This window comes from Pseudophryne corroboree, chromosome 4 (assembly GCF_028390025.1).
Source record: "Pseudophryne corroboree isolate aPseCor3 chromosome 4, aPseCor3.hap2, whole genome shotgun sequence".
Taxonomy (NCBI): Eukaryota; Metazoa; Chordata; class Amphibia; order Anura; family Myobatrachidae; genus Pseudophryne; species Pseudophryne corroboree.
In genome coordinates this window covers 438,495,982-438,510,074 of record NC_086447.1, presented here as the reverse complement: position 1 = coordinate 438,510,074, position 14,093 = coordinate 438,495,982, and the positions used below count along the sequence as shown (strand labels likewise).

General features: G+C 47.6%; 1 protein-coding gene across 1 annotated transcript in view; it reads right to left on the bottom strand.

Moving 5' to 3' along the window:
• LOC134909718 (cytochrome b5 reductase 4) overlaps positions 1-14,093 on the bottom strand; it is a 530,443-nt gene that overhangs the window by 32,414 nt on the left and 483,936 nt on the right. Inside the window, exon 15 of the mRNA XM_063916915.1 lies at positions 13,558-13,644. Within this exon, the coding sequence (XP_063772985.1) occupies positions 13,558-13,644 (87 nt within the window). The remainder of the gene's footprint in view (positions 1-13,557; positions 13,645-14,093) is intronic.

Here is a 14,093-nt window from a genome sequence, read left to right as displayed (position 1 = left end):
TTATGATTGTGCCATTGAGCTAATTCCTGGTGCCACGTTGCCTAAAGGAAGGTTATATGCATTGTCTGGTCCTGAAACTGTGGCCATGAATGAGTATGTGAAAGAAAGCCTTGGGAAAGGATTTATCAGGCCATCTAAATCCCCTTTAAGTGCAGGTTTCTTCTTCGTAGAGAAGAAGGATGGTTCACTCAGACCCTGCATTGACTTTAGAGCTTTGAATAAAATCTCAGTAAAGAATACTTATCCTCTGCCGCTGATCTCTGTCCTCTTTGATCAGCTACGTTCAGCTGTGATTTTTTCTAAGATTGACCTTAGAGGAGCATATAACCTCATCAGAATCAAGTCAGGGGATGAGTGGAAAACGGCATTCAGTACTCAGTCAGGCCACTATGAGTATCTGGTTATGCTATTCGGCCTGTCTAACGCTCCGGCAGTTTTCCAGGATCTCATTAACGATGTGCTCCGTGAATTTCTTGGAAGATTCGTTGTAGTCTACTTAGACGATATTTTGATATATTCTGAATCTGTAGAACAACATGTTACCCAGGTGCGTCAGGTTCTAAAGAAATTACGTGAAAATCACCTATATGCCAAGCTGGAGAAGTGTGAATTTCATGTCACGGAGGTATCCTTTTTAGGGTACATTATTTCCCCTCGGGGATTCCGTATGGAACCAAAGAAGCTCCAAGCCATCCTTAGTTGGGCGCAACCCACCAACTTAAAAGCAATTCAGCGCTTTTTAGGGTTTGCGAACTACTATAGAAGATTTATTCACTCTTTCTCTGACCTAGTTGCTCCCATTGTGGCACTGACTAAGAAGGGAGCAGATCCTACCAATTGGTCACGTGAAGCTGAGTTATCTTTTCAGGCCTTGAAACAAGCCTTTGTCTCAGCCCCTGTCCTTAGACATCCCAACCCAGAATTGCCTTTCATTGTTGAGGTTGATGCCTCGGAGGTTGGAGTAGGGGCTATCCTTTCTCAGAAGGATCCGGATTCCCTTGAATTACATCCTTGTGCCTTTATGTCCAGGAAATTCTCATCTGCAGAATCCAACTACGATGTTGGTAACCGGGAATTGCTGGCTATTAAATGGGCTTTCGAGGAGTGGAGGCATTGGCTTGAAGGAGCGACTCATACCATTTCAGTTTTGACTGATCACAAAAATCTTCAATACATTGAATCAGCTAAACGACTGAATGCCCGGCAGGCTCGTTGGGCTTTATTTTTTACTCGTTTCAAATTCATTATCACCTTCAGGCCAGGTTCTAAGAATACTAAGGCAGATGCCCTGTCACGCAGTTTTCTTCCAGTTCAAGACAACAGTCCTGTTACTCCCATACTTCCGTCTTCAGTCATTCGGGCAGGCCTCACACAGGATGTATTTACCCAGTTAAAGCTGCTTCAACATCAAGCTCCTGGAAATACTCCTGCTGGTCGTCTTTTTGTCCCTGAGTTTTTGAGAGCAACTGTTTTGACGGAGTTTCATGATAGCAAAGTTGCCGGGCATCCGGGAATCGCTAAGACTTTGGAATTAGTCTCCCGCTCAGTATGGTGGCCTGGTCTTTCCAAAGACATTAAAGAGTTTGTTTTTTCGTGTCAGGTCTGTGCACAGCATAAAGTTCCCCGTTCTTTGCCTATAGGTCAACTTATGCCCTTGAATGTTCCTCTTAGGCCATGGTCGCATATCTCCATGGATTTTGTGGTGGACCTCCCTCTGTCAGCCGGATGCCGAGTCATATGGGTGGTAGTGGACCGTTTTAGCAAAATGGCCCATTTCATTGCTCTTCCCCGATTGCCATCTGCCCAGGGATTGGCAGTCTTGTTCCTCCGCCATGTTTTCAGACTCCATGGCTTACCCACTGATATTGTTTCCGATCGGGGTCCACAATTCATTGCACAATTTTGGAAGTCTTTTTGTGCTTCGTTAAAGATGAAATTATCTTTAACGTCCGGCTATCATCCCCAATCCAATGGGCAGACTGAGCGAGTTAACCAATCTCTAAAACAATATTTGCGTTTGTACTCGGCCAAACTCCAAAATGACTGGTCTGAGTTTCTTCCATTGGCAGAGTTTGCTTATAATAATGCCTGTCATTCCTCCACCAATGTGTCTCCATTTTTTGCAGTTTTTGGTTTTCACCCCAGAGCTAATTCATTTTTTCAACATTCCTCTGTCTCCTCTCTGGCCCTGACCTCTCATCTTAAACTTATTTGGAGAAAAGTGCACCTGGCTCTCAGAAAAGCAGCATTCCGGGAAAAAAAAATTTCTGACAGGCTCCGGCGGCCGTGCACTTTTAAAGTAGGAGACAGGGTGTGGTTGTCGACTCGCAACATTAAACTTCGACAAACCTCAGCCAGATTGGGTCCTAGATTTATTGGACCATTTCACATTATCAAAAAAGTCAATCCAGTTGCTTTCCGGTTACGTTTACCAAAAACTTTACGGATCGGAAATACCTTCCATTGCTCATTGCTGAAACCATATGTTTCGTCTAGTAGATTTCCTCGTAAAATATCTCAGGGGAGATCACCAATAAATGTACAGGGTCAGCAGGAGTTCTTGGTGGAGAAGGTTCTCGATTCCAAGTTGTCCCGGGGTCGGCTTTATTTTTTGGTACATTGGAGAGGTTATGGGCCAGAGGAAAGGTCTTGGGTCCGGGATGAGGATCTTCATGCCCCGAGGCTCAAAAGGGAATTTTTTCGAGAATTTCCTCAGAAACCTGGCTTTAGGGGTTCCTTGACCCCTCCTCAAGGGGGGGGTACTGTTAGGCGCCGGGGTCCGCTCGTCGGTGCGGCCCGGCGCCTAGCAACCAGGGACGCCGTGCGCGTACAGCCGCCGGCTCCCTGGCAACGCTAGACGCCGGGCGCACGGAGCCGCTCTGACCTTAGCAACGGGGACGCCACGTTCGGCCGCGTTCCCCGTTGCTGGGTCTGTTCTAATTATATTATGGTGTGCTGGCCGTGCAGCATGCAAGCTGCACGGCATTACCTGAGATTACCTTGTCTGGATCCTGATTGGAGGGTTCCTGAATAAAGGCACTCTCAGGACTTCTTACAGACGCCGGTGATAGCTTCCTGTTTGCCTGTGTCTGCTACAGAGAGTTTCCAGTCCTGCTCAATCCGGTTGTTTCTGTCCTCAGTGATCCTGTACTCGGAAGTTTGTCATCTATTCCTGGAGTCTGACCGAGCACCTTTAACATCCTGTGGTGTTCGTGAGTCGCGGCGCAGCCGTGTGTTGCGGCTTGTCCGCTTACTGTTTATTGTTTAGTTTATTTGTGTTCTGGAGCTTTTGCGGAGGATTCCGCTCCCACAGATCCACTCTGGTATCCAGCGGTGCTGGATAGGAGTAACGGATCAGTGGATCTTTGGTTGTCCTTTTCCCTGGCGGCTAGTCCGCACATACCTTTGGTTTAAGTTAGTTAGCTTGTAACCCCTGGCCTGGTTGCTTAGTCAGAGGGCCCCTTGTTATCACCCTGTCTCGGATTTCCCTTTGTCTCCCATTAAGACCTGCGGGGGCATCGGGGTTGGGCAGACATAATCCGCCCTTCGAACGCGGCTGCCATGGGCTCAAGCAACCATAGTCTCGCAAGGGATTTCTGATAACACGGGCGAGACAACAGAGTTAGGGCGCCAGGGGTTACTAGGCTCTCCTGCTCCCACTACCAGCATATCTTCCCAGTACTCAGACCTCTGCCATAAGATCTCCTCTGGTCTGGAGTACGGGAATCATAACAAACGGTTGCCTTAATTATGAAGTACGTGTGCATCTTGGATTCCGTGTGAATAGTTTCCTCTTTTTAATTTGTGGTATTGTACTAGGAACCACTTGTGATGTATATTTTTCAGAGACTACGCCTGTTGAACTGTAGGATACTGTGTTATAAGCAGCCACCAGAACATTGGAAAGTGTAAAATCCTCAGGTGATGGGCTTGAGGATAAGAGACCATTCTGTGGCGCCACTGCTATTTCTCTCTCTCTCTCTCTCTCTATATATATATATATATATATATATATAAAGAAATCAACCTTCCACCAGACAAGACGCTCTGACACCGTTGTATGGGAAAAGCAGTCTGTTTACTTCCACAGCACAGTAAACAGGTCTTTAACATGGCAAGTTTACAAGGTACCTTAACCAGGCACCGCTTCACAAACAGCATGTATACAAATCTCAGGCTCCCTGTCTCTAACCCACAGGCCCGCCCTCTATCGCCAGGTAACTTGTTGGCATCAGGAGCCATGAGCCCTTGCTCTAACGATCTTTATAAAAGTGTGGCACAGGTGTGCCTGATTCCTGGGAGTGCTTGCTCCAAAACCTGGACCGGGCCTTCATGGATGGGAGCCCGTCCACTCTCTCTCTCCCATCCAAACCCGCTAAGGCCGAATGACAACTTGCTGTGTCCCAACACCTCCCTAGGCTTACTCTTGGTCCAGTCCTAAACCCAGGATGCTTTGGCCCGGGGCACCCGAACTGTCCTGCAAACAGCCGGCGTGGCATCCAGACTGGACAGCCACAATAGAAATATATATATATAAATATATATCTCCCAAATTGCAGTCTGGCACTCTCCTTCCCACCAGGGTATTGGCTCCGGTGCACTCCTTAGGGGAACTGCCGCCCCAATATAGCAAGAAAAAAAGGCGGCACTCTGAGACTTCCACAATACTGTAAATCAAACCAACATGTATTTAATGGGCTTCAACGTTTCAGGGGTCGCACCCCCTTCTTCAGGAAAACAAAACACAAGTAATAACTGAGACAACTGGCGACAGACGGATCCTCTGGTGCATGTGAAGATGTGATCCGGCCCATTTGTCCAACAGATCGAGCTGGAGGGGTCTTGGATGAAACCTCCCGTACTGAAGGGCCTCGTAAGAGGCCAGCCTTTTTCCCAGAAGGCGAATGCATAGGTGCACCGATATCCGGGTTGGCTTCAGGACATTCCGAACCATCGACTGGTTTACCAATGCCTTTTCCAACGGTAGAAAAACTTTCTGCGACTGTGTGTCCAGTATCATTCCCAGAAATGGGAGCCTCCGAGTTGGCTCTGAGATTTCAGAAGATTCAGAATCCTGCCGTGATCCAGGAGTAGTTGGGTTGTGAGGCCAATGCTGTTCAACAACCTCTCCTTGGACGGAGCCTTTATCAGAAGTTCGTCCAGGTACAGAATTATGTTCACTCCCTGCTTCCAAAGGAGAAACATCATCTCTGCCATCATCTTGGTGAACACCCTCGGTGCTGTGGAGAGACCAAAAGGTAGGGCCTGTAACTGGTAGGACAGTCCTGCAGTGCAAACCGTAGATAAGCTTGGTGAGGCGGCCAGATTGTAATGTGAAGGTACGCATCCTTGATATCCAGAGACACTAGGAATTCCCCCTCCTCCAGACCTGAGATCACCGCTCTCATAGACTCCATCTTGAACTTGAACACTCGTAAGTACGGGTTCAATGATTTTAGATTCAGAATCAGCCTTACCGAACCGTCCGGTTTCGGTACTATAAACAAGTCTGAATAATAACCCTTGTTTTGGAGATGAGGTGGAACTGGAACAATGGGGGTAATTCCAAGTTGATCGCAGCAGGAATTTTGGGCAAAACCATGTGCACTGCAGGGGAGGCAGATATAACATGTGCAGAAAGAGTTAGATTTGGGTGGGTTAATTTGTTCTGTGAGGGGTAAATACTGGCTGCTTTATTTTTACACTGCAAATTAGATTGCCGATTGAACACACCCCACCCAAATCTAACTCTCTCTGCACATGTTATATCTGCCTCCCCTGCAGCGCATATGGTTTTGCCCAAATGCTAACAAAATTCCTGCTGCGATCAACTTGGAATTACCACCAATGACCTGCGTTTGAACCAGTTTTTTAATGGCATCCTGTAATGTTATACTTGCCTCCTATGAAACTGGTAAACCTGAATTAAATAATCTGTGAGGTAGGAGTTCCTGAAACTCCAGTCTGTAACCATGGGAAATAAGATCTATGACCCAGGGATCCTGGCATGATGTTGTCCAGATGTGACTGAAATTTTTTAGTCGGACTCCCACCTGCCGGTCTTCCAGGCATCGCGGTCTACCGTCATGCTGAAGGCTTTGCAGAAGCAGAGCTGGAGCTCTGTTCCTGAGAACCGGCAGTTTCTGGTTTGCGTGGTTTACCTCCAGCGCCTCTGTTGGCTGTAGAAGATACTCTGGCTTTGCCCTTAAACTTGGTAGTCCGAAAGGACTGTAGAGTAGGTACTGAGTAGGACTTCCTAGTTGGAGGAGCTGCAGAAGGAAGATAATAAGATTTTACTTACCGATAAATCTATTTCTCGTAGTCCGTAGTGGATGCTGGGACTCCGTAAGGACCATGGGGAATAGCGGCTCCGCAGGAGACAGGGCACAAAATAAAAGCTTGAGATATCAGGTGGTGTGCACTGGCTCCTCCCCCTATGACCCTCCTCCAAGCCAGTTAGGATACTGTGCCCGGACGAGCGTACATAATAAGGAAGGATATTGAATCCCGGGTAAGACTCATACCAGCCACACCAATCACACCGTACAACTCGTGATCTGAACCCAGTTAACAGTATGATAAATTTAAAGGAGCCTCTGAAAAGATGGCTCAACAATAATAACCCAAATTTTTTGTAACAATAACTATATACAAGTATTGCAGACAATCCGCACTAGGGATGGGCGCCCAGCATCCACTACGGACTAGAACTCCAGGTCCTCCTCAGCCAGGGTATCAAATTTGTAGAATTTAGCAAACGTGTTTGCCCCTGACCAAGTAGCTGCTCGGCAAAGTTGTAAAGCCGAGACCCCTCGGGCAGCCGCCCAAGATGAGCCCACTTTTCCTTGTGGAATGGGCTTTTACTGATTTTGGCTGTGGCAATCCTGCCACGGAATGTGCAAGCTGAATTGTACTACAAATCCAACGAGCAATCGTCTGCTTTGAAGCAGGAGCACCCAGCTTGTTGGGTGCATACAGGATAAACAGCGAGTCAGTTTTCCTGACTCCAGCCGTCCTGGAAACATATATTTTCAAGGCCCTGACAACGTCCAGCAACTTAGAGTCCTCTAAGTCCCTAGTAGCCGCAGGTACCACAATAGGTTGGTTCATGTGAAATGCAGAAACCACCTTAGGTAGAAATTGAGGACGAGTCGTCAATTCCGCCCTGTCAGAATGAAAATTTAGGTAAGGGCTTTTACATGATAAAGCCGCCAATTCTGACACACGCCTAGCTGAAGCCAAGGCCAACAGCATCGACACCTTCCACGTGAGATATTTTAAATCTACCGTAGACAATGGTTCAAACCAGTGTGATTTTAGAAATCTCAACACAACATTGAGATCCCAAGGTGCCACTGGAGGCACAAAAGGAGGCTGTATGTGCAGCACCCCTTTCACAAATGTCTGAACTTCAGGTACTGAAGCCAGTTCTTTCTGGAAGAATATCGACAGGGCCGAAATTTGAACCTTAATGGACCCTAATTTTAGGCCCATAGACAGTCCTGTTTGCAGGAAATGCAAGAAACGACCCAGTTGAAATTCCTGTGTAGGGGCCTTCTTGGCCTCACACCACGCAACATATTTACGCCAAATGCGGTGATAATGTTTTGCGGTTACTTCCTTTCTGGCTTTTACCAGAGTAGGGATGACTTCTTCTGGAATGCCCTTGTCCTTCAGGATCCGGCGTTCAACCGCCATGCCGTCAAACGCAGCCGCGGTAAGTCTTGGAACAGACAAGGCCCCTGCAGTAGCAGGTCCTGTCTTAGAGGTAGAGGCCACGGTTCGTCCGTGAGCATCTCTTGAAGTTCCGGGTACCAAGACCTTCTTGGCCAATCCGGAACCACGAGTATAGTTCTTACTCCTCTCCTTCTTATGATTCTCAATACTTTCGGTATGAGGGGCAGAGGAGGGAATACATACACTGACTGGTACACCCACGGCGTTACCAGAACGTCCACTGCTATTGCCTGAGGGTCCCTTGACCTGGCGCAATATCTGTCCAGTTTTTTGTTTAGACGTGACGCCATCATGTCCACCTTTGGTCTTTCCCAACGGTTTACAATTTGGTGGAAGACTTCTGGGTGAAGTCCCCACTCTCCCGGGTGAAGGTCGTGTCTGCTGAGGAAGTCTGCTTCCCAGTTGTCCACTCCCGGAATGAACACTGCTGACAGTGCTATCACATGATTTTCCGCCCAGCGAAGAATCCTTGCAGTTTCTGCCATTGCCCTCCTGCTTCTCGTGCCGCCCTGTCTGTTTATGTGGGCGACTGACGTGATGTTGTCCGACTGGATCAACACCGCCTGACCCTGAAGCAGAGGTTTTGCTTGAATTAAGGCATTGTAAATGGCCCTTAGTTCTAGAATGTTTATATGAAGAGATGTTTCCATGCTTGACCACAAGCCCTGGAAATTCCTTCCCTGTGTGACTGCTCCCCAGCCTCTTAGGCTGGCATCCGTGGTTACCAGGATCCAATCCTGAATGCCAAATCTGCGGCCCTCTAGCAGATGAGCCCTCTGAAGCCACCACAGGAGAGACACCCTTGTCCTTGGCGACAGGGTTATCCGTTGATGCATCTGAAGATGCGATCCGGACCATTTTCCCAGTAGATCCCACTGAAAAGTTCTTGCATGGAATCTTCCGAATGGAATCGCTTCGTAAGAAGCCACCATTTTTCCCAGGACCCTTGTGCACTGATGCACTGAGACCTGTCCTGGTTTTAGGAGGTTCCTGACTAGCTCGGATAACTCCCTGGCCTTCTCCTCCGGGAGAAACACCTTCTTCTGGACTGTGTCCAGAATCATTCCTAAGAACAGTAGACGTGTCGTTGGAATCAGCTGCGATTTTGGAATATTTAGAATCCATCCGTGCTGACTTAACACTACCTGAGATAGTGCCACTCCGACTTCTAACTGTTCCTTGGTTCTTGCCCTTATCAGGAGATCGTCCAAGTAAGGGATAATTAAGATGCCTTTTCTTCGTAGAAGAATCATCATTTCGGCCATTACCTTGGTAAAGACCCGAGGCGCCGTGGACAATCCAAACGGCAGCGTCTGAAACTGATAATGACAGTTTTGTACTACAAACCTGAGGTACCCTTGGTGAGAAGGATATATTGGGACGTGGAGATAAGCATCCTTGATGTCCAGCGACACCATATAGTCCCCCTCTTCCAGGTTCGCTATCACCGCTCTGAGTGACTCCATCTTGAATTTGAACCTCTTTATGTAAGTGTTCAAAGATTTTAGATTTAATATTGGTCTCACCGAGCCGTCCGGCTTCGGTACCACAAATAGTGTGGAATAATACCCCTTCCCCTGTTGTAAGAGGGGTACCTTGATTATCACCTGCTGGGAGTACAGCTTGTGAATGGCTTCCAGAACTGCCTCCCTGTCGGAGGGAGACTTTGGTAAAGCAGACTTCAGGAACCGATGAGGAGGAAACGCCTCGAATTCCAGTTTGTACCCCTGTGATACTACCTGTAGAATCCAGGGATCCACTTGCGAGTGAGCCCACTGCGCGTTGAAATTCTTGAGACGGGCCCCCACCGTGTCTGAGTCTGCTTGTAAAGCCCCAGCGTCATGCTGAAGACTTGGCAGAAGCAGGGGAGGGCTTCTGCTCCTGGGAAGCGGCTGCATGGTGCTGCCTTTTTCCTCTTCCTCTGCCCTTGGGCAGAAAAGAGTGGCCTTTTGCTCGCTTGTACTTATGGGAACGAAAGGACTGAGTTTGAAAAGACTGTGTCTTTTTCTGTTGATGTGAAGTAACCTGGGGTAAAAAGGTGGATTTTCCAGCCGTTGCCGTGGCCACCAGGTCTGTTAGACCAGCCCCAAATAACTCCTCCCCCTTATACGGCAATACTTCCATGTGCCGTTTGGAATCTGCGTCCCCTGACCACTGTCTGGTCCATAATGCTCTTCTGGCAGAGATGGACATAGCACTTACTCTTGATGCCAGGGTACAAATATCCCTCTGCGCATCACGCATATATAGCAATGCATCCTTTAAATGTTCTATAGTTAACAGAATATTGTCCCTATCCAGGGTATCAATATTCTCAGTCAGGGAATCCGCCCATGCGACTCCAGCACTGCACATCCAGGCTGATGCGATTGCTGGTCGCAGTATAACACCAGTATGTGTGTATATACTTTTCAGGATATTTTCCAGCCTCCTATCAGCTGGTTCTTTGAGGGTGGCCGTATCAGGGGACGGTAACGCTACTTGTTTAGATAAACGTGTGAGCGCCTTATCTACCCTAGGGGGTGTTTCCCACCGTGCCCTAACCTCTGGCGGGAAAGGGTATAGTGCTAATAACTTATTAGAAATTAGCTGTTTTTTATCGGGGGAAACCCACGCTTTATCACACACCTCATTTATTTCCTCAGACTCAGGAAAAACTATTGGCAGTTTTTTCACACCCCACATAATACCCGCCTTTGAGGTATTTGTAGTGTCAGAAAGGTTCAATGCCTCTTTCATTGCCGTGATCATGTAACGTGTGGCCCTACTGGACATTACGTTTGTCTCGTCACCGTCGACACTAGATTCAGTATCTGTATCTGGATCCGTGTCGACCCACTGAGGTAGCGGCCGTTTTAGGGCCCCTGAGGGTGTCTAAGACGCCTGAACAGGCACTAATTGATTTGCCGGCTTTCTCATGTCGTCAACAGTTTTTTGTAAATTGCTGACATTATCACTTAATTGCTTAAACACAATCATCCAGTCAGGTGTCGACTCCCTAGGGGGTGACATCACTAACACAGGCAACTGCTCCGCCTCCACCTCATTTTCCTCCTCATACATGTCGACACACGCGTACCGACACACAGCACACACACCGGGAATGCTCTGATAGAGGACAGGACCCCACTTAGCCCTTTGGAGAGACAGAGGGAGAGTCTGCCAGCACACACCCAGCGCTATATATATACAGGGATAACCTTATATAAGTGTTAATCCCTTATAGCTGCTGTTAATCTAGTTATTTGCTGCCAAAATGCCCCCCCTTCTCTTTTTTACCCTGAATCAGATGTAGTACTGCAGGGGAGAATCAGGGAGCCGTCCTTCCAGCGGAGCTGTGAGGGAATAATGGCGCCAGTGTGCTGAGGAGATAGGCCCCGCCCCTTCACGACGTCCTTAACTCCCGCTTTTTTGTGTAAAATGGCAGGGGAAAAAATACATCCATATAGCCCTGGAGCTATATGTGATGTATTCCTTTTGCCAGCTAAGGTATATGTGTGTTATATTGCGTCTCAGGGCGCTCCCCCCCAGCGCCCTGCACCCTCAGTGACCGGAGTGTGAAGTGTGCTGAGAGCAATGGAGCACAGCTGCGGTGCTGTGCGCTACCTTAGTCTTGAAGACAGGATGTCTTCTGCCGCCGCTTTCACCGGACCTTCGTCTCTTCTGGCTCTGTAAGGGGGACGGCGGCGCGGCTCCGGTGACCCATCCAGGCTGAACCTGTGATCGTCCCTCTGGAGCTAACGTCCAGTAGCCTAAGAAGCCCAATCCACTCTGCACTCAGGTGAGTTCGCTTCTTCTCCCCTTAGTCCCACGATGCAGTGAGCCTGTTGCCAGCAGGACTCACTGAAAATAAAAAAAACCTAACTAAACTTTTATTCCAAGCAGCTCTGGAGAGCTACCTAGTTTGCACCCTTCTCGGCCGGGCACAAAAATCTAACTGGCTTGGAGGAGGGTCATAGGGGGAGGAGCCAGTGCACACCACCTGATATCTCAAGCTTTTATTTTGTGCCCTGTCTCCTGCGGAGCCGCTATTCCCCATGGTCCTTACGGAGTCCCAGCATCCACTTAGGACGTTAGAGAAATGTAGACTTACCCACAGTAGCTTTGGAGATCCATTTGTCTAGTTTGTCTCCAAAAAAAGGCTTCTCCTGTGAAGGGTAGGCCTTCCATGCCTTTCCTGGAGTCCACGTCCGCAGTCCACTGGCGTAACCATAAGCCCCTGCATGCTCACACTGCCATAGCCGTTGGTGTGTGCATTAAGCAAGCCCACTTCTTTTATGGCTTCCACCATAAAGTTTGCAGAGTCCTGCATATATTGCAGGAGTAAAACAATCTCCCCCCTAGATAAGGAATCTAACCCCTCAATTAGGTTACTAACCATCTAGCAATGTCTTTAGTAATCCACGCACATGCGTGGATTACTAAAGTAATCTACGCACATGCGTGGGCCACCCCAGCAGCCGTGTTCAAGGATTTGAGTGTAGTCTCAATCTTGCGATCAGCCGTCTCTTTCAGGGAGGCTGCACCAGGGACAGACAACATTATTTTCCGTGACAGCCTGAATACTGATGCATCCACTATCAGTGGATTTTACCATTTTTTCCTATCCTCCGGAGGAAAAGATGAGATTAACCTTTTAGGGATCAGACATTTCTTATCAGGATTAACCCACAGTTCTTCAAACAGGGTATTCAATTCCTTTGACACAGGAAAAGAGACTGAGGATTTATTTTTTACATTAAAATAAGATTCCTCACACTCCTCTGCCACTTTATCAGGAATTTGCAGAACGTCTCTGATAGCTTCTATAAGAGCCTCTATTCCCTGTGACAGAGCAGCATCCCCCCCTTCTGAATCCACCTACCCCTCCTCCATGTCTGACCCCTCAGCGTCAGAGTCAGACTGCAGGATATGGGTCACAGTTCGCTTTTGTGGACAAATGCAGGTAACTGAGACGCACACGGCGCCCAATAGTCACTCTACCCCTGCTATGACCCCCTGGTACCGCTGAGGTAATCTGGAGTCACACCGGAGGAGCTGCGCATCCCTGTCAGCGTCTGTGTCCACTGCAGAGGGAAAATGGCGCTGGTGAGCTGCTAGATCCTCTCATAGTGATGCCCCGTCCCTTTAATGGCGCGCAGTCTTCCAGCTTTTTTTTTATACTGGCTGAGGTGATTTTGTGCTTAAAATGGAGCCAGATCTGTTTTAAGGCTTTGTTTGCCAGTGTGGGTACTATGTACAGTGTACTGAGACGCAGTTGTCTACTAAGTCTGGAGATGCAATCCGCCCCGGTGAGAAGCCGTGCGTCTCCGTACCCTCATACCGCCATAATGGGCGGCAACCCGCTAACCGGGACACCGGCTTAGTACTCACCACTCTTCTTTCTTCTGGCACTGTTAGGGGTGGCGATGTGCTGCGGGAATGCATGCTCGCCGTGGTGGGGCTTGCGAATAATTCCCTCAGGAGCTAGTGTCCTGTCAGCGTGGAACGGGACCATTAACCCATCAAGAGATTGGGTCGTTCTCCCCCCTAATTCCCTCGAAACAGGCAGGCTGGTGCCATCCAGACCTACCTGAAAATAATAAACAGAAAAATAAATGCAGAAAACTCTTCAGGAGCTTCCATAAGTGTTACCGGCTCCTCCGGGCCCATTTTCTAAATTGAGTTTCGTAGGAGGGGCATAGAGGGAGGAGCCAGCCCACGCTATCAATTTCTTAAAGTGCCCATGGCTCCTAGTGGACCCATCTATACCCCATGGTACTAAATGGAACCCCAGTATCCTCTAGGACATAAGAGAAAGAGAAATAGGAAATAACTTACCTTTTGTCTGTTAAACACAAGTTTTCCAATTGTTCTCTCCACAAAATATCATCTTCTGTTTTGTTGAAGAAAATCAATTTTGCTTTTCTGTAACAATGAAATATGCATGTTATAACACATTACTACTGAATATATAAAACTATGATTTTTTTTCATGTTTACTATTTGCTTATAGGCAAAGGCTAACCTCATTTTGATTTAACGTAGAATTCAAAATGACAGGTTCTCACGTGTGACAAAATGAACTTTGAAAATGTTTCTCCAGTTTTGAAAAATAGTGATGTAAGCAATAAAATCAGGCAGATTCAAACTTTAAAAAAAACAATAAGTACTGCCTATCGCCTATGTATCTGTTGAGACAAATGGGTGATTTGTGTATTTCTAATATTACAAAACAAAATTGAAAAAATCTTTACCACCTTAACTCTTGCAATATTTGTATAAAGTAACGCTATACTCAAAAGTACTAGTTGTTTAAACTGGGAGGGACAATATCAGGCATTACTGTGATTATTGAAAGTAACCAGCACAGACAT